The 20455-nt window shown below is 32.4% G+C and overlaps 4 protein-coding genes across 4 annotated transcripts; 2 read left to right on the plus strand and 2 right to left on the minus strand.

The window, feature by feature from the left end:
- Positions 1-1761: 1761 nt before the first annotated feature.
- Positions 1762-2466, plus strand: HELRODRAFT_85037 (hypothetical protein; the record flags this gene model as incomplete). Its single annotated transcript, XM_009025645.1, has 1 exon — positions 1762-2466. A coding segment is annotated over one exon (705 nt), but the record flags the coding sequence as incomplete, so codon positions are not given.
- A 2763-nt stretch (positions 2467-5229) lies between these two features.
- On the minus strand, positions 5230-6396 carry HELRODRAFT_177568 (hypothetical protein; the record flags this gene model as incomplete). Its single annotated transcript, XM_009025737.1, has 2 exons — positions 5230-5496; positions 6346-6396. 2 exons carry the CDS (start codon positions 6394-6396, stop codon positions 5230-5232), a joined length of 318 nt encoding a protein of 105 aa, XP_009023985.1.
- A 1936-nt stretch (positions 6397-8332) lies between these two features.
- Positions 8333-11839, plus strand: HELRODRAFT_193140 (hypothetical protein; the record flags this gene model as incomplete). Its single annotated transcript, XM_009025738.1, has 6 exons — positions 8333-8372; positions 9180-9374; positions 9835-9884; positions 10230-10349; positions 10548-10619; positions 11229-11839. 6 exons carry the CDS (start codon positions 8333-8335, stop codon positions 11343-11345), a joined length of 594 nt encoding a protein of 197 aa, XP_009023986.1. The 3' UTR covers positions 11346-11839.
- Positions 11840-14532: 2693 nt separating this feature from the next.
- On the minus strand, positions 14533-18209 carry HELRODRAFT_193141 (hypothetical protein; the record flags this gene model as incomplete). The annotated part of the gene is made up of 5 exons (XM_009025739.1): positions 14533-15285; positions 15349-15517; positions 15585-15743; positions 16119-16472; positions 18157-18209. 5 exons carry the CDS (start codon positions 18207-18209, stop codon positions 14533-14535), a joined length of 1488 nt encoding a protein of 495 aa, XP_009023987.1.
- Positions 18210-20455: the final 2246 nt, after the last annotated feature.

The following is a 20455-nucleotide window of genomic DNA, read 5'->3' on the forward strand; positions in this document are numbered from 1 at the left end:
CGCCACTCGTTCATGTTTAAAGTTGGACAAGTTTGGTGAAACTGCATGCTAGGAATCAACTGCAATTGAAAATTCTTATTTTCTACTCTTTTAGAGATTTTTGTGATAATATTAAACTTTCTAAAAGCTTTCTTAAAAATGTTTTTGGATGTCGTTTCGATGTTTTTTTTTACAACAAAACTTAAATTTTATTTTTAACCATTTTCCATGTTTCGCTCAAGTTTGACATAAAGTTTTTCTACATTTTTGATAATTTTTCTGATCGAAAATTTTGGCTAGAATTTTTTTTAATTTTTTAAATTATTTTTAAAATAGGCATTAGTCAAAAGTTGTATATGTTACAATGAAATTTTAAGTTTCACATGAACTAGACAATGCTATCTACCACGTCTCCTCCACCTACTGTAACGCCTTGAAGTTTTCGAACTGCAGGAAACTGATTAAGCTTTTTTGAACTTTGCTTCAATGTTATGTTATCATTTCAAAAACTTTGTCTGTATATTGTCTGTATATAAGTTTGCTTTTTTTAACAGACCATAATTAGTTGAAATTTAATGTGAATGTTGTATATTTAGTTTAATGTAAGGCATCCGATGTCTTACATTATTTTAAATAAATGTTCATTTTTTGGTAATACTTTTTTAACAAGACGCACATTTTTCGAAATGAATGTTCAATAAAGTTGATAATAAACATTTTTTTAAAGAAATACGTAAGCTTACGAAACGTTTGATATGATTGGCATTTGTCGAAATGTCTAAGTTGTGTGTTTCCAGAGACAAAACATTGTAGTATTAAATATTGATAATTGTTTTGAATGAATGGTAGGTTCCAAAACTCCAACTCCACGACCGGTTGCATTGGAAGTGTACAAAACAGACAAGCAGCAGGAAGTCATCCAGCTGTCGAAACTGCCCGATGGTCACGTGACCGACAGCAAGCCTATCGAAAGAGATGATTTCCCCGCTCCTCCACACGTCGCTGCTGTCTATCCGCATCTGCGTAGGGTGTTGTGCAATTTGTTTCAATCATCACGTTCTGCAATTTGTTTCAATCATCACGTTTTGCAATTTGTTTCAATCATCACGTTCTGCAACTTGTTTCAATCATCACGTTTTGCAATTTGTTTCAATCATCACGTTCTGCAACTTGTTTCAATCATCACGTTTTGCAATTTGTTTCAATCATCACGTTTTGCAATTTGTTTCAATCATCACGTTCTGCAATTTGTTTCAATCATCACGTTTTGCAATTTGTTTCAATCATCACGTTCTGCAACTTGTTTCAATCATCACGTTTTGCAATTTGTTTCAATCATCACGTTCTGCAACTTGTTTCAATCATCACGTTTTGCAATTTGTTTCAATCATCACGTTCTGCAACTTGTTTCAATCATCACGTTTTGCAATTTGTTTCAATCATCACGTTCTGCAACTTGTTTCAATCATCACGTTCTGCAACTTGTTTCAATCATCACGTTCTGCAACTTGTTTCAATCATCACGTTTTGCAATTTGTTTCAATCATCACGTTCTGCAACGTGTTTCAATCATCACGTTTTGCAATTTGTTTCAATCATCACGTTCTGCAATTTGTTTCAATCATCACGTTCTGCAACTTGTTTTAATCATCACGTTCTGCAACTTGTTTCAATCATCACGTTCTGCAATTTGTTTCAATCATCACGTTCTGCAACTTGTTTCAATCATCACGTTCTGCAATTTGTTTCAATCATCACGTTCTGCAACTTGTTTCAATCATCACGTTCTGCAATTTGTTTCAATCATCACGTTCTGCAACTTGTTTCAATCATCACGTTTTGCAATTTGTTTCAATCATCACGTTCTGCAATTTGTTTCAATCATCACGTTCTGCAACTTGTTTCAATCATCACGTTCTGCAACTTGTTTCAATCATCACGTTTTGCAATTTGTTTCAATCATCACGTTCTGCAACGTGTTTCAATCATCACGTTTTGCAATTTGTTTCAATCATCACCTTCTGCAACTTGTTTCAATCATCACGTTCTGCAACTTGTTTCAATCATCACGTTCTGCAACTTGTTTCAATCATCACGTTCTGCAATTTGTTTCAATCATCACGTTCTGCAACTTGTTTCAATCATCACGTTCTGCAATTTGTTTCAATCATCACGTTCTGCAACTTGTTTCAATCATCACGTTCTGCAATTTGTTTCAATCATCACGTTCTGCAATTTGTTTCAATCATCACGTTCTGCAACGTGTTTCAATCATCACGTTCTGCAATTTGTTTCAATCATCACGTTCTGCAATTTGTTTCAATCATCACGTTCTGCAATTTGTTTCAATCATCACGTTCTGCAATTTGTTTCAATCATCATGTTCTGCAACGTGCTTCAATCATCACGTTCTGCAATTTGTTTCAATCATCACGTTCTGCAATTTGTTTCGTTCATGTTGTGCAATCACACTCTGTCTTATTCTAGGAAATTAATTGCAATTAACTTGAGTTTCATGAGTGCATTCTAAGTGTCACCATAGTTGTTTAGTTTATTTAGTTATTTGTCAGCTGGGAAATTTTTTAATTTTTAGTGAGAGAACGTCGAACAACGAGACCGATCAGTCGCAGCGATGGAAACATTCAAATGTATTCAACTGGCAAGGAGAACATGTCCATTTATGACGGGGAAGACGATGACGACGAGCTTGTGATACACAGGAGGTCCAGGTTATCTATTTAACTTTTCATTTAATTTCGTCGATGCACAACATCATTACTTTTTATTAACAAGGATACGTAAATAAACTTGTGATCTATTTTTTTATGACTGCGTGAATAGTTTTCAGCTAACAATCTTATGATTGCTAAGGTGTTGTCATTGTGTTAATGTAATTGCTATGTATTCAACAATTTTAAACTGAAGTTAGAACTTTTACAATGTTAAAAATTCCTATCAATTCAAACACATATGAGTTTGTGCTGTAATAACGTGCTTCAACATTGAATGAAGATTAGAACGAGAGATCCAGGAGTTGAGTAAAATGGATCAAACATCGGGTGCTGTTCAACTTATCCTGAAAGATTTGCAGCGCAAGCAACAACTTCCACACGACCTCGACCCAAGAAGTGCTTCCAGAACACCATCTGCAAATAAAGAACCGCCGTACAAAACACGCTACCATTCTCCTTTGTATGCATGTACGTGTCCTTCATTGTACATTTGTTCTGTTGCAGGGATTGTTGCTCAGATTTTGTATTTGAAAGAAATGTTCCTTAGATATTTGTTGCCCGTTTAAAAACGAACTCAACAAACTTTACTACAACTTGAAGATCACGGGAATTGGGCAATTTCAGCCAAAATTAAGCAATGCTGAAAATGCTGTAATTTTAATTAATAATTATATATATGATATATCAGTCTTAATCCTATATTTATATATATACACATCAGTCTAAATCCTATGTATATATATATATATATATATATATATATATATATATATATATATATATAGAATTGTATAATATAGAATTGTTGGCATTAATCAATTGTTGGCATTAATCAAAAAAGTTTATCTTTTCAATTTTCCTTACTGCTAGAATTTTCTGGAATCTGTTCAATTTGTTGAAAATAGAATTATTATCCAAGTTGAAAATTTAATTAAACTGTTATACAAATTCATCATGCAGATAGGTCTTTTTTCGATTTTTCGATGTTTATGTATATATATATATATATATATATATATATATATATATATATATATATCTCTATACATTATTGATTTTATTTGCGTGTGTGTTAAACAATTGAACATACCAGCTCCATCACGTGACTTATTGATGAGGTCACAGTTACATCACTTTGATGACGATTACGAATTGAAATATAGGACAGTTGTAACTCCTGTCCCTCAATATCCAGGTCAGTTTGTGAGAAGATGATTGGTAGATGGATGCACGGAAGGATAGATGCACGGAAGGATGGATACGTGGAAGAATGGATGCATGGAAGGATAGATGCGTGGAAGGATGGATGCATGGGAGGATAGATGCGTGGAAGAATAGATGCATGGAAGGATGGATGCGTGGAAAGATGGATGCGTAGAAAGGTGTATGCATGGAAAGATGGAAGATTGAATGCGTGAAAGGATGGATGCATGGGAGGATAGATGCATGGAAGGATGGATGCATGGAAAGATAGATGCGTAGAAAGGTGTATGCATGGAAGGATGGAAGATTTGATGTGTGAAAGGATGGATGCATGGATTTATGAAAGGATTAATGCATGGAAGGTTGGATGCATGGAAGGATGGATGCTTAGAAGGTTGGATGCGTGGAAGGATAGATGCGTAAAAAGATGGATGCATAGAAGAATGTAATCATGGAAGGTTGGATGCATGGTAGGATGGACGCATGGAAGAATGGATGCATGGAAGGATAAATGTAAACAAATGCAAAAGCTAATAGATGCAAAATATGTCAGATGAAAACAGTTTCGTGAATTCACTTTAGTCATAACTGATTCTAGGTTTCAAAAGATTTTCTTTGTTTATAATGCATAATTTTTTATTTTAATACAATGAATGCAATATTTTACAAGCCGAAAAGTTCATGTATACAGTTAATAAGCTGTGATAGCCAATCACAACTTACGTGAATATAAAAATTAAAACCTCATAGAAGACTCCCTTAAGCCAAAAAGACCATCTTATGTTATTAAAAGTAGTTCAAAAGGTACTATAAACTTTCACAATTTTCACATTTGATCTCTTTTTTTCAATAATTTTATCGCATATTTTCATATACATTTTCAATGTTGTAAGAAATGTTTTTACATTTTTTATATAGTCAAGTGAGTATATATTTAATTTTTTAAAATGATGGTGCCATTAATTTAATTTATTTTAATGATATTTTTTTATATATTACTTTTACTAACAATCTCAAAATGAAACTAAAAATTTTCGATTAAAAGAAATCAAGCTTCGATTGTTTTTACTTCACAAACGTCAGCTTACAATGCTTTCATTTCAATCACGCTGCTTTAGAATCATCCACTCAATTATCTAACATATGTTAACATTTCTACGTTGTCTAGCGCATTTATTTTACTTTCAGTCATTTTATTTCATTATGTTTAATGAAGCTAAGTTATTTTACTCCTATCAAGTATTTTATGTCAATCAGGCATGTTTGCCCAAAATTTGTTGTTGTTGTAGCTCGCCTGAAGGGGTGGCCTAGTTATTTAATTTAAATATTCAAGAATTGAACCACGGCCACCAAGTCCGCTCAAAGGTCGGCGGTGGTGGTGAGGGGAATGGGTGGGATTGGCAGGGCAGTTGAAAGTAGTATGGAGGGGGGTGAGTAAGAGGTTGCATTGATCGAGAATGGTGCCATTTAAGCGGCTGAGGTAACTATTGAGGTGGGTGGAGTAGCCACTTAGAGCTGTGGCAGGATGGTTCTTGCTTTGCAAGGTAGCGTTGCTTAAATTTTTTTGATAGAAAGCGGATGGCTATTGAGTATTGAGTTTGGTTTAAAGGAGTTGATGGTATTGTGGACTGTGGAGTGTGGATGTGCGGAGTAAAAGTTTGATCGTGCAGCTGTGAGGAAGTGATGATGTGAATGTGTTTAGTCGGGATGAGCTGAAAGTGTTTATTTGATGTTTCGAAACGCTGGTGGGTTATTGATTAGATGATGGCATGGGTGATTGTTTTAAGGCGTTGGGCGAGGCAATGATTTGTGAGCAGGGTGGAGTGGATGTTAGTTTCTTGATGTAGGTTTTCTATGGGCGTCATGAGAAGGCAACCGGTTATTGTACGTTAAGCGGAATTTTGGCTTTTTGGAGACTGGTTGGGAAATGTTGGAAAGCCAGATAGATGTTGTTAGTTGATGGCGGGTCGGCAGACAGATTTGATGGTTTTGAAGAGGGTTTCTTTTTTGCTGGCCCCAGTTAGTGCCTGCCAGCGACTTAAGAATTTTATTGCGTTGTTATGATTTTTTTATTATTGATTGTGCGTGTGAGTTGAAGGTGAAAAAAGTGTCAAAATAGACGCCGAGTACTTTGGGTTGCTTTTTAAAGGGTAGATTTGTATTGTTGATTGTTATGGAAAGGTGAATGTTTGCTTCCTTAGTGAAGGGTGCGAAAATTGTGACTGTTGATTTTGTGGTAGACAGGGAGATTGAACGACTATTAAAAAAGTTGCAAGTTTTCCGCGGTTACATCGTGCAACCAACATCGTCTGGTCGTTTCACCAAATCAAACAGGCGATGCAGATGGATACCCACCCACTCTCCCAGGCGCTAGAAGTATGCAATATAATTGATTTCACAATATCATCAAGAACAAAAATTAATGTCCGACCGAAAATGAAGTTTTGGTATTGGCCGAAATCGAATCCGAACCTTCGGCCATGATCCGAGTTTCAACCCAAATCAAATTTTTTATAAATATTAAAATATGTTCTACACATCAAAACGTAGCCCATATTTCGCGTGTGGTTAACATGCGTCGGATCAAAAAACAAATTAAGACGAAACGCACGATAGTTCATTAGCAAATTGTTTTGCTAAATTATCAAAATTATCAAAATTTATGCTTATTTTTGATGTTCTAAATTGAAAAATCTTACGTTGTATGCTGAAACTTTTTTTTCTCGGCGGGTATGGAATTTGAGCCGGATTTTTGAATGTATTTTTATTTATGCATGCATAATGTGTGCGTATATACCCACGTGTACACGCGTTTACACATTGCACATTTCTTTGTTTGAATTTTATATAAGTGTTATCGCTGAACAGGTGAACGTATTGTTAACATGGATGTCTTGATATACTAATAGATGGCTAAACGATTATCAAGCCTTCAGATAAATGGTTTGTCAATGACAAATTCATTTGATTAATTGGTTTCAAAAACATCAGTGCCTTATCTGACTTTTTTATATCCCCGAATATAATTGCCAGCAACGTAGGCACCATAAGAAAGCATACTCACTTATTTTTGTGAGACCTCCTCTGTTGACATCGTCCAAATCGTCCGTTCTCCTCATCAGAATGAAATGATTCTCTATCGACCAGTAGGATTTCTTCACAATTAGCACATTTAGTGATATTAATTACACTTTTTACTGATATAGTAAATTCATTTTTTTTGGCAAAAATCTCCATTAATTTTATCGGCAGAAACTCTTATTGGTTAATCAATTCTTTTTGAAATATCATTTATAAAATTATCTATTTCTTTACGAGATATTTGGATTGTTGTTTTAGTGTGGAAAGATACAGTGGCAGGTTTTTGAACTTTGAAAGCACTGCATCGACTTTTAGTTTTCTGCGTTGCCTTTCATTATGGTGGCTAGGAATGTTACCTACTTCGTATTTTGCGTATCTACTTGTCGTGCAAACTGCTAACAAAATCTGATTAATCAAAATGCAAAGAACATGTATGTTCTAAGGCATGTTTTCTCTATGTGTGTATTTGTATACAAAAGTATGTACAGAAATCGATAAAGATGTTTAAGTTCAATTTGTATTGAATGTGAGTTAATTACAAAGTTTTTTTTACTGAGTTTGATATTAATGTCGGCTAGCTAATAAAGCCGTAATTACAAGATAAATTATAAAATGTAACGAATACAGGCCAAATTTGTGTATTTAAATCTGGTTAAATCTGACTCCGGTTGGATTTGAGAAAATCAAACCTATTCTTAACGTTTTGTATAATTTAATGATTCAACTAATTTACTATGCTAAGTTGGAAACACAAATTTTGATGAACGTAATGAAAAAGTTACTCGTGAAAACAAGCTTCAGCTTGGCCGATGTTTTGCGCCGATTTTTTGACAGAAACAGAAACTTCGGCCGAAATTAAACCTTTGGTCCTTTTTCTTAAAAAAAAAATACAAAGTTACATTGCAAATCTAATGTTACAGGTTGTTGGTCAAATCTATCTTATTAACCGTTCTTCAGTAAAACAGCATTTTTGATGTCCCGGGTACTGATATTAATAGTATTATAATCATTATTAGATTAATAGTTTTATCAGTATTATTATAATATATCATCAGCGTTACTCAACACAACCTTGATGCACTCAGATTTAACCGTTCTCCTGTTTCTATAACCAAGGAACTTTAAGGGTTTTTTAAATACTATGAAAAAATGGCCAAAAAATTTGTTTATTGTAGCGTTTTGAAATAACCTTTCGGTCGCGTGTCTTTTTACAGCCACTTCTTTAGTCGAATGAACTGACAATAATTATGTAAAAACTTATTGAAAGTTACGATTGATTAATTTTTTAAATATTGTTAAGTCAAATTCTACTTATCTGAGTTTGTTTTTGTGGCGAGATGGCGCGCCTGGTGCTGTTTCACAGAGCGTGCAATGACTGTTCGAATATAACAAAAATATCCCCGCTCATCACATGCTTCGTGTGTGATGTGTCGTTCATCATGCGCTCATAGGGGATGTTTGTGCGTTGTTAAACCTAGGAAGAGCGTAACAAACCTTTAACCTTCTAACCATTCATAAAACAAATTTTTGGGAATGTGTGATTCTTTTTTATTAAATTCATCTATTTTTATGTTTCTTTATGTTATAATTTCAAATAATTCAACACTAAAATATTTTGTCCTACAAAGTTTTTAAATTTGTTAAATACTTTATAATAACATTAAGCAATATTTTTGCTTCCAGATTATTATTAATTTAAACTCAATAAATTCAATTTCGGTGGTGGTTAGTTTTGAAAGCATAAAACACGGCCTGGTGTCCTAAAAACACTTCACGGCAGGCATGCGGTCAGCGGCTCTTATTTTTAAAATTAGTTACCTAATTTTGGCATATTAACTGGAACACACTAAGTTAAACGGTGAACTGATTGCATGGATCATACATTATAATTAATTTGCATATTAATTAATTATTTACTGAGCTAATTAGTTTGTTTCCGTAAAAAAGTTCAGGATATGTATATGTTTGTTTGTTCACAAAGTTTCTAAAATTAATTTATTTTCAGGTTACTATTTTTGTCGAAAGCAATGATTTTACTTAAACCTTCATTCCTCCACTTTTTCTTTAAGTTAATAATTTGCCAGTATCTTGTATATTTTGATCATTCGTTTAAAACCTGTCAAGTGATTTGCATCAGCCGGGACGAAAACATTTGATTAACAGAGTCTTAATCGCTTCAAACAGGCTCGCGACCGAGATACCACAAAAGCAGGAGTAGTTATACTTCACGAGATCTGCTGGCTTCCCACAAACGCCCTGAAAGTACGGATGGATGCTTGGAACATGTTAGAAGCGCTCCATACACCTCCTCCTCCGCCGCTGCTGAAGATTACGACAGAAGAGAATGCAGCAGCTCCGTCTGTGATAGGTTCAGTCAGTGTAAGTAAATGTGTGGATGGAAGTATGTGTGTTTGTGTGCATCAACATTTACACCATGCAGTCATTTCCGAGAAGTATCTCTTGAGCCTACACCAGACCAAAACATTCATCATACTTTTTCGCATGAAAACTTTTTAAAATTTCTTCTTATATTTTGTTCTACTGTATTTTCTATTGCGCCTAATTTTCTACGTTGCAATATTGTTTCCCATCAATACTACAATTATTTGCTTGGAAGATGTTATTTCCTTTCACGTTATGTTCTTCAGCGTTTGTGGGGCTTATTGGATAAGTCATGATTATAAACGTGTACCTTTACATCTAACATTCAATATAACAATATTTTTATTAAAGATCATTCAAGTTGTTTATTATATTTCTTTTTGTTTAAATAGTTAAAATATTGAACTTGAAAAAAAATTTATATGATAAATTAATGCAAACCAAAACTCCTTTTAAGATTCCTCCCGCACGGATCTCGACGACGTTCCCGTACAATCTGGATCTAAAGTGGGTCCACGGACTTTTGGGATTTGCTTAAATAACTGCATTTTAAAATATTTATTTCACTTCATTTGTTTCTACGTCAAAGTTAAAAATTGGCGGTCGGTCAAATTTTATTTTTGTAACATATTTAGATATTTAGTGTGTGTCATATTACTTGTGTAGAATAATTATTTTTCCAATTTGAAAAAAGGTAGTTTTACTTGAATTTTTTCCAAAATTTAATTCATTGAATGTTGACGATGTTCTATTTCGATATGTAACAATTAAAAAATCTTATGGCTACGATATGATATGAAATCGTGACTAGGTGAAGTAAGTCATAATGAAATGCTTCAAACTTTTCAACAGCTGAATAAGTTCCCAAGAATGGATGGCCGTTCAACTCCCATCTCGCTCCTCAGCCACCAATTTTATTCCATCCACCGATCCATCGTCACGTCTGTAGACAAGGACGACGCAAACATTAAAGTTCGTTTCGTCTCGTTGAATTAAATAATTCAGTTAGTGAATGTACGGGAGGTAATGCATTTTCAGCTTGAATTACGCGATATATCTTATCCATTATCATATCCATTATAGACTATTTTTAATGATGGGTAATTATTTTTTCAAAATGTGTCTCGTAACATGAACCGCTACGACAACGACCACTCCACACACCAACAGACATATCCATACGAAGTGCTGAAAGTGACGAGCCTCAACCGACCTGCACATCTCGATGATGAAAATCTTGAGGTAGCTTGTTTTTTATCGCAAACAAATTAAAAAAAAATAATATTCATTTGATTTTTATTGCAAAAAAATTTCTGAAAGTCTCAGAAAATAGTTTGACACCAGAGTTTTTTCGTTGAGACTTTAATAGTTTTTGAACAAAATTTTTAAAATTCAAAGTTGATTATGGTCAAAGCTCATATCTACGGAATGCTAAAAGTTTGAATTTCTTAGTGTTCGTTTTAAATTTTTTGCAGTCTGTGTTGATTAACTGCCTTTTTGGTGTAAAATATGATGCAAATCGCTGTAAGCCTTGTTTGTAATTTCTGGGTTCACAGATTCATATAATAATGAAAGAGGTTATACTTTCGACTTTGAAATTTTAAAAAGTTAAATATAGATTGCTTATTTTGTTTCTGAAAATCAAACTGAAAACCTTTCAGTCAATTAACAGCTTTATATTTTTATGTTGTGCCATTTGTATTTCAATTTTTCAATTAGCTTGAAGCGCTTTTTATAGATTCCCGGCGTCATCAACAATTTTTAAAGCTGCAAGTTTTAAAATTTAATTTTAATTAACAGTAGAAATATTAAAAATTGAACTAATAATAAATTGAAATTTTAAATTACCAGCAATATCTAGAGGAGGAGACATTTGAATGGTTGCTGGGAATGGACCGAGCAGAGTTCTACCACTTGCCTGCTTGGAAGCGCAACGATATGAAGAAGAGGATCGAACTTTTCAAATGAAATTTGCTTAAATTTATTTTGTAACCGGCCAGCACCCACAAAACATTCGATGAACTAAAATATCACGATGAATGTTCAAACCAGTGTATTCGTATTCATCTTTACTTTCGTCATCATATCTAACAGTCACCTTTTCAGTATGAAATGACTTGCAATCTCATTTTTCTAATATTAGGTGCGTAACTTTTTCGCATGCATTTCTTTTCTACTTACGGTAAGCGACTTGTGAATTAATTTGCCGCTAACTTGCTGATTGAATGTAGCTGACAGCTTGGAATGAGTTGGTCATTAATTTTATTTGCATAATTAAAAATTGCTAGGTTTTTGTTTTTACAATTATTATTGCATGAAAATAATTTAGAACTACAAATTATTTACAATTGCCATTTAAAACATCATTTATTTTATTAAAATTATTTGTTTCAAGTCAACCTTTCGGTAACAGGATATAAATAAAATGAATGAATAAATAGATAAGTTTTCATTGCATATTTTACTTGTATCCATATATAAATTTTAAACAGTACAATCAGTTTAGCGGCAGTTAAAATCAAAAGTGCTAAAATGGCATAAACGCTGAAAAACAAAATCTGACCATCGGATTAATTTAGTGATTGGTTGATTGAATGAAAGATCCACATTCACTCAGCTTCTCGATGCCAGCTGTATAGGAAAGAAAGAACTCGTCACAGCACCTACTCTGAAGAACTCCTCTGTCAAATCTGGCAACTGCTGCTGCAAACAACTAAATGGCAAATGGAGCCGCCAATTCAATATTTTATTTTCAACAACAAAATGACTCGGCCGAAGCAATAAACAAACGGCGGTAAGCTGCGTTTAGGTCTTCCAGTAGCACCTGTTTCTACTTCGATAAGAACATTCATATACAAACACGCATTCGTGTTCACGAACGAACAAACGAGTGAACTCATTTCTATTGAATTTATATTTGGATGTGTGTGTAACCTTAGGATGCTTACAAATTTAAATTTAGCCATTCTTCCAGTATGTACCAACTTCAGTTTTGATATAAAGACGTCAACAGTAGTTTGACGTTGATGAATCTAACAAAAATCTTCAAGTAAACATTCGAAAATTTTTCATGATTCGATGTAAACACTGAACACGCATATAACTGCTGCTTGGTGAATTGATCAAGGCTTCCGCTGTGTTTATTCCACTGAGTACAACAGATTTGTTTCCTACCATTTGTTCGAGGTAGCGAATTTTTCTAATTTTACTTAGTCACTAACCAATTCCTATAATCAATTATTATTGAAATGGTGTATAATTTTTCAAATCTTTTGACAAAAATAAAATATTTTGGACAATTTTTTTAATTTGTTAATATCGAGTTAATTTTATGTTTTAATGGTTTAGAATTCTAACAGTTTCCTTGTTTTATATAAAAAAAATCAATATAAGACTCGAACAAAATTTTTTCAAATTTGGCGGCCAGAGAATCTTAAACAAAATCTGCTACCGTTGAAAATCAATTAGTCTCACAGCCCAATTAAATCAGCAATTTGCCTGTTTTTATGGAAAGTTTTTCATTTTAAAAATTTGAAAAACGAGCCACATAGTGAAGCTTAATTTATTGTATGCCTAACGAGTGCCTATCACTCAATAAACAATAAACATGCCATGTGGATATCGAACATGCAGATTCATATAAACACATGCATATTTGTTAATACAATTTTCACTTTTCTATGATATTCTTACCTTCTGGACAACATTATGTGATACAACAGCCTCTGTAATACAACAGCATCTAACCATCTGCCGATTTAACCAGCCATGCAGATCAATATAATACCGAGGTGAAACTGCAGAGAGGCACATGTGCATCAAATTGAATGGATGCACGCACGTATGGCCTCTCCTCATTTAAATGTTCGTGACATTAACAACAGGCAAACATTTTGTGGTTGACAAACGGAATATAAAAAAACAAGTTGGATCTTGAAAAGTTGTAAATTTGCAGGTGGAGTTTGAAGTTTTCGAAATGAGTAAAAAAATGAAAACAAATGTTTTGTAACTTTTTATAGTTCTAATTATTTTTAGAGGGATTAATAAATTGTTTTTAGAGTAAATTTTGATATAATTATTGAAGAAGGAAAATAATAAAAACATGCCAAATTTTTTTTCACAAAATGTTAATGAATGTAGAATCAACAAATTACGTAGCAAATAATGATTGAATAACTTGCAGATGAAGTTTGAAATTTATGAAAAGATATTACAAAATTTTTTTAAATACTCCTAAATTAGTTTCAAATAAGTCATTGTACTTGGTGCCGAAATATTAAATAAAAAGGCAAAAATTGTTAAAAACGAAAAAAGCTAAAACTTAAAAATATAGGTCGTGGTGGAAAATAATAATTGTAATGAAATCAAAACAGACCGCCTTTAAATCAATATGCACGTTAATCATTAATTTTCACACAATTCAAGCATGTTTTTCAAACTCAGTCGCAGTGTACATGGTGCAAAAATATTAAATAAAATTTCAAAAAGCAAAATTGTGAAAAACGAAAATGATTTTAATCAACTCATTTCATATAAAATAAAATACTTCATTTATGATGATACCAGCTGGACAGAACAAAAGACTCTCAATACAAGAGCATCCCCACTGAGTAATTCTCGTAATTCCACTTCGTCTACAACTGAACCAGCTTAAAACCGAAAAAACACAGCTACTAAATATGGAACAATTTTGTAAAGTGCCTCTTCACTAAATCAACAAATGTTTATTAAGTTAGAGATGTGAGTATTTATCGCTACCTGACGGGACAATTTTTCAAAACCTTCCATATCTTTCTCACCTGAACTTATATAGTTTTCAATCATTTCATATCAAAAATATTTTAATATTTGAATTAATAGGATTTGCAATTTTTACTGGAAGTTGTTTTGGATACATCCTCTAGTTCCAAATTCCATAAAACATACTTGCACACCGTTGGAAAATGAATCCACCCATTAAATCCCGTAGATTTGCATACGTAATGACAAGAATGGTTTCAAAAATACAAACTACAATTTTTTGTCAGACGAAAATATAAAATTAAAAATTTTTTGATTCTAACTAAATTTGTGATATCTGTTTTATATTTTATTCCAACTATTTTAAATTACTTCTCTCTCAATAAACATTCAGAATGCATTCAAAGTATTTATTTTACAACTTGGAGGAAAGATTAAACTGCTGACGGTTTTCATTTAGAAGATTTGTAAATGACTTTACGCTTGGTTTCTGGAGATCGTAATATCTTATTTCCTGGCTATCCCAGCCACAACCCTGAGTGTATGAAACATTCTGCAGACTTCCCAAGTGAACGTAATCATCCTCTCTTAAGATCCCCGAGAGGGTGGCCTTCATTTGTGAGTTGCTCGTTAAAATGTCGTTGATCATAATTTTGTAATTTAATTCTTTCATCAGGCCCATTTCGATGTGCAATATTCTCTTCCCGAGACCTCTCCCTCTGAACTTACTGCTGACGACCACGCTGGACTCTGCGGCTTGACGGGCTGACGTTCTCAAGTGGCAGCTTTCAGTTATAAAACTGCATCCAACCATTTCAAAAGTACATTTTTTCAATAGATCTGACTGAATTGGAGCTTGTTGGCAGTCCACGTGATCGTATATAATGGAATAATAATTCAACATCCATATTTTGAATGCATGAAACGTTGGAAACTCGTTAGTTCCATAACCACGGCCATCCTTGGATGCTTGCAACAACAAATTATACATGGCAAATGCATCTTCTTTTGTGGCATTTCTAATGAATAAAACGTTCTCATTATCAATTTTATAAAAACGTGGTAGAAATGAAACAGTCCTTAGGGGACTACTCTCAAATATTCGATCACATTTCTCTTTATTGTAAACGCGATTTATCATTTCTCTCACGTCTTCATCGCTTCTAGGCTTTAAAAAGTTGTTTTGAATTATGAAATTGAATTATTTTCATGAATGTTTAAAAATTTATACCTTTCTTAATTGATCAAATTGTTTAACAACAATGCAATCCTTTTCAAGTTGATTTTTTATCAAAACTCCGTCTGGTATATTAACTGCTACTTTGAATCCGTATCTGCACATTGTCTTTAATAAATTCAAGTTAGAGGCTGGACATACTCTCAAAACACAATCAGTATAACTTTAAAAAATTACGTTAAAATGTTAATGAACGATTTGTAAAATGTAATCTGTTTTTGCTTACTCACCCTATTTGAATTTCTTTTGTAAGTTGAATGCCCAAGTCCAGCAAAGCCATCCTAACTTCATCCTTCATGTACACAATCCTTGGAAAATGATTGAATCCAGATTTCATCCAGTTTTGATCATAATATACCAGTATAGACGCCAAACATGTGTCAATCGTTCTGCAATTGATATCATAAAATCCAAAGTAGACAAATTTTTTAAAGTAGTTAGAACAAAATATAAAAATGTGCTCAACTAGCTATATAATGATGAAAAACACTTTAAAAACCTGTCAAATAAGTTACCATAAATAAAAAAATATTTTTAATACTAATAATAATAATAAAAGATAGATAAAAATTTCAAAACAATTTTATTTTACGGTAACTTATAAAGCGCTTATAAGAACCACTGAACAAGTTATTTTATCTAAGTTATAAGTTATTTGTTCTATGTTATTTGTTCAATAATGAATATAACTTTAAGTTATTTGTTTAATAATAATTTAAACATTTTGGTACAAAGGGCTGGATATTAAAAATGAACAAACTGACCTCGAAGTTAACCACGGTTGAATTACAACGAAAGCCCGCACATCGTTGTCATTTTTATTGGCCGAATTCAGAATAAATATTTCTGAAAGAGACAAAACATTCATGAGTTTATCGTCGTCCTTGAATTCATCGCTACCAACGTTGTCTCCCTCTCGAATGGCATCTTTTATGAATTCCACGCACCTCTCCAACTGACCGAACTTAGCATAATTCAAGGTGAGATAACTCCATCGCTCTGCGTCATTGGCATTTGGCGGAAATTTTGAACGGTTCTCGTAATTTATTTTTAAACTAACCTCGGAATCTCGGGTTTCAACTAATTGAATGATTCTTGGCAAGGCTAATAATTTTGTCCTGAAGAAATGATTACAACAGAAATCGTCATTTTTCAGTCTAAACATAACGCGGAAAATTTGAAATCGTTATAAAATTTAATAATTTCTGTACTTTGAATATTTTCAAACTCGTTTATTTATTTCATTTATATTTTTAAATTTTTTAAATTCAACATTCTGTTGTCTGAACATGAAAATGATCTCAGTGATCCGACGATCTCAACTTCGGACGAAATTATTTTTTTGAATCCGCCCACAAACGTCATAAATCGTTTCTGCTTTATGTCATCAAACAGTTCCTCAGAACTTCTCTCTAACACAATATTACATGTAGGTAGCTAACATAATTTATTAACTTAAATATATAATTCAGTGTTCAATAATTCAAAAGTTCAACAATATAAATAGGCAAGCACAATCAGTTAATCGGTATTTCAAAATGCACAAAATGTAATATTTAAACTCTAAACGCAAAAAAGAAAAATGTTTCAAAGTATTTCAGTTGACAAAGTGAAAAGTTCATTACGGTGTAATGGTTAAGATGTCTGGCATCGCTGTTGCAGTTACTAGGTTCGAATGTAAAGATATTCCCGCCTACCTTGTTCAACGATGTGATGATGATTCACGTGTTTTTGCGTACACTGTGTGTGTTTGTTTTAATAATAATAATAATGCGCCTCAGTCGCTTGCCATGGCACTATATAAAAACGAATGAATAGCCACACAGATTTCAATAAAATAAGGTATAATAGAGTGCATATATTTATACTTGAGTTGAGGAAATAATTAATGAAAGAAAAATTCATTAAAAAAAAACTATAAAAGTTCTCAACAAAACTATATTTATACATGCATATGCAGTAGGCAGTGGTTTAAGTGGTTTTTCTCTGAAAAAATATATTGGAATATATAACCTTTATAATAATAATATATAATAATAATATTAATATATAACCTTTAACCATTGAGCCATTTAAAGGTGCCTGGTCTTGCTATTGCAATGACTGGGTTCTAATACAAAGAGATCCCCGCCTATCATATGCAATGTGTATGATGCGTGGTTTGCACGTGTATTCATATACGCTGTGTGTATTTGTCGTTGAAACCTCTGAAGCAAACGCAGAAGAAAGAGAGTAACCTTTAACTTTTAACATCTATCTATCTATCTATATTTAATCGTTTATATGAAACCACATCCATACGTATAGAATATTTGGGAGCATCTGTTTACTTTGCTTAGATTGTTTCGGACTGGTAGTCGAAATAATTTTATCTTTTAACATTATAAAAATTGATGAATCTCAAAAAAATATTGTTTATGGTTATTTACCATTTTAGATCTGATGTTACTCAAAAAATTGTGTCAAAAAAATTTAGCATCTCTATGTCTTTCTTCAATTATCGTTCGGTCTGACTCTATGTGTCCTCCTATTATTTTACCTGATTCTAAAACTCTTGATGTTTTCCACAAGTTTCGTAGTCTAGGCTTTAACTTTGATTCTAGTAGTCTCTTTCTTCTTAGTTTAATAGTGTTGCTAGAAGTTCTTACTTTCATCAACGTAGAATAAAAAAAACTTTTGCCTTTTCTTGACGATCCTACTCTTCTCCTTCTTGTTACTTCGTTAGTTTTATCTAAGATTGATTATGGTAACTCGCTCTACTATGGTCTTCCTGATTCTGCACTCTATCTGTAAAACTTTCACCTGTGTTGCTCGTCTAGTTGATCGTGCTCCTTTCTTTTCTCATATATCTCCATATCTTGTTCTCTTTCACTCTATACCTATAAAATATAGAATATTTTTTTAAATTTGTACATTTATGTATAAGTCTCAATCTAAATTATTTTCTAAGTATTTATTAAATATATTAATTGAACCTAAACGCCCCGGTTTTTGATCGTCTTCTTGTTTTCACTTCTTAACTCGTGTTAAACACTCTTTTGCTAAATCTGCATTAGCTTTTTCTGGCTCTTTTCTCTGGAACTTTTCTGACTACTTCTCAACCACTTACGAAGTTCAGAACGAATCTCAAGAGTCATTTGGTTCATTGAGGAACATCGCGGAAATAGCGCATCATAAACTAATTTATTGATTGCAGAAGGTAGAAACAAATGTTCTTTAATTTAGATTCTTTAATTCTGTTTATATTTAGTGGGTTGGCAGAAGTTAATAGAATATAACATGGATATAATGATGCAAACGCTCTTAGGTCAAGACTCAGACTTCTTTTCAATTTCTGAGTAATTAAATGATGGAATGAGATCCCAGTATCCTAACTTTTTTTATATTTAAATACTTTTCATTCACACTCAGATATTTTTATTGATACTTTTATGGGTATATTTGGTTGATATTTCACGTACTTTAGAAAACTTCTATCAGCGGATAAACTATGCAAAATGAAAGAACGTTAGCAACTTAACGTGCACTAAAAAATAAACAACGGATTAGATGGTTCGATTTTGTGTAAGTTAGACTAATGGGCGATTGTGCCTGAGATGAAAAATTTGTTCCTAAATTAATATCATTTTTAACAGGTTAATTGATAAAGTTTTTAAAATTACGGGTTGAGCGCGTGGTCGGTGCGATCACTTTTCTGAAATAGTAAAAAATACAAAAGCGTGAAGTTAGCAACCAGTCATTTACTTAGTAATGATGTCAAGGAAGGTTTGGTTAACCGTTAACGTTAAATATATTTACACTCATTTTGAAATTTAAAACTAATGGAAAAAATTTCGCTTTCTCCACTATTATTGACTTAGTTATTTTATTTATAATTTAGTTATTAAGAAAGATTAACATTAAATTAAGTATTAAATAAAAGTATCACCTTTCCCAAACCCTAGCTGCTTTTGATTTGACCAATCCTTAATTAATCTAACTAATTCTAATGCTTATCTAATTAACTCTAAATATGTGCTCATGCATTATGCCTTATTATTGTTACAATTAATTATTATCAATAATATTAGTTATTAGCAGCAATGCAGAATAGAGAGAGTGCAATTACATGCTTAGTTAGCTTAGTTACTAAATTAAAACTTTAAATTAATTTATATCAACAGATTGTTGCTTTTTTCTATTTTTTCCGGATTATAGCATTGCTTGAAACCTAGCAAATAACTGTACCATTTGCTACCAATATATTTTCCATAAGATATCATTTAAATTAAAAGCTGAATAAATGTTTCTTTTAAAAGATAAAAAGACAACTACTTTATCAAAATGTTTTTTCTTTGCAAATTTTTTCCTAATAACATTATATTTGAATGCCGTAATAGACACTGTGACAAGAAGCATATCAACTGTAATGTTGCATCTCTACAAGGGAGTCTGAATTTATCTGCCAAAATATATAACAGACAATGAAATTTTTACCTGGTGTACCTGCCATCTAAATATTTGGCACTCTCATGCTACACATCTGTTGCTCCATTAGCAACTAACATGTATAATTTATCATCTTAAAGCTAAGTAGATAGATATTTTGAAAATGTTAAGACTAATATCATTTTTGTGTCAACCAATTTTGAATGTTTTTTCAATGATCTTCTTATTACCATGTTTTCCTTACATCGTGCCTAAAAATTATACATTGTTGAAAATGACTTCATGACTGTTGACACAAGTTGATAACATCATTCTAAAATATTAGTTAAATGTTGCTCTTGAGAATGAAATGCGATGCAGTCTTCCTGATTTGGCTGTCAAAAGCTCTATTGTTTTACTTTGCACATTAGAAAATTTAATATATCTTAGACATTTTTATATTTTAGAAAAGATAATCTCATTTTTCCTTATATTTTTAGGATGGGTCTCAATTTGCAATTCATTGCTAACTTCATGCTCTTGAAAGCCAACAATGCAATGCAATAAGATTATTTTTTGATGAAAACAAAACTTCAACATTTATAATTTAGTTCATTTTGTTTAACTAGCGTATTAAATTTATTTTAAAAAAATTGAGCCTACAATGGTGCAAATGTAATGAAAATATTGTTTT

The sequence above is a fragment of the Helobdella robusta genome (assembly GCF_000326865.2).
Source record: "Helobdella robusta unplaced genomic scaffold HELROscaffold_43, whole genome shotgun sequence".
Taxonomy (NCBI): domain Eukaryota; kingdom Metazoa; phylum Annelida; class Clitellata; order Rhynchobdellida; family Glossiphoniidae; genus Helobdella; species Helobdella robusta.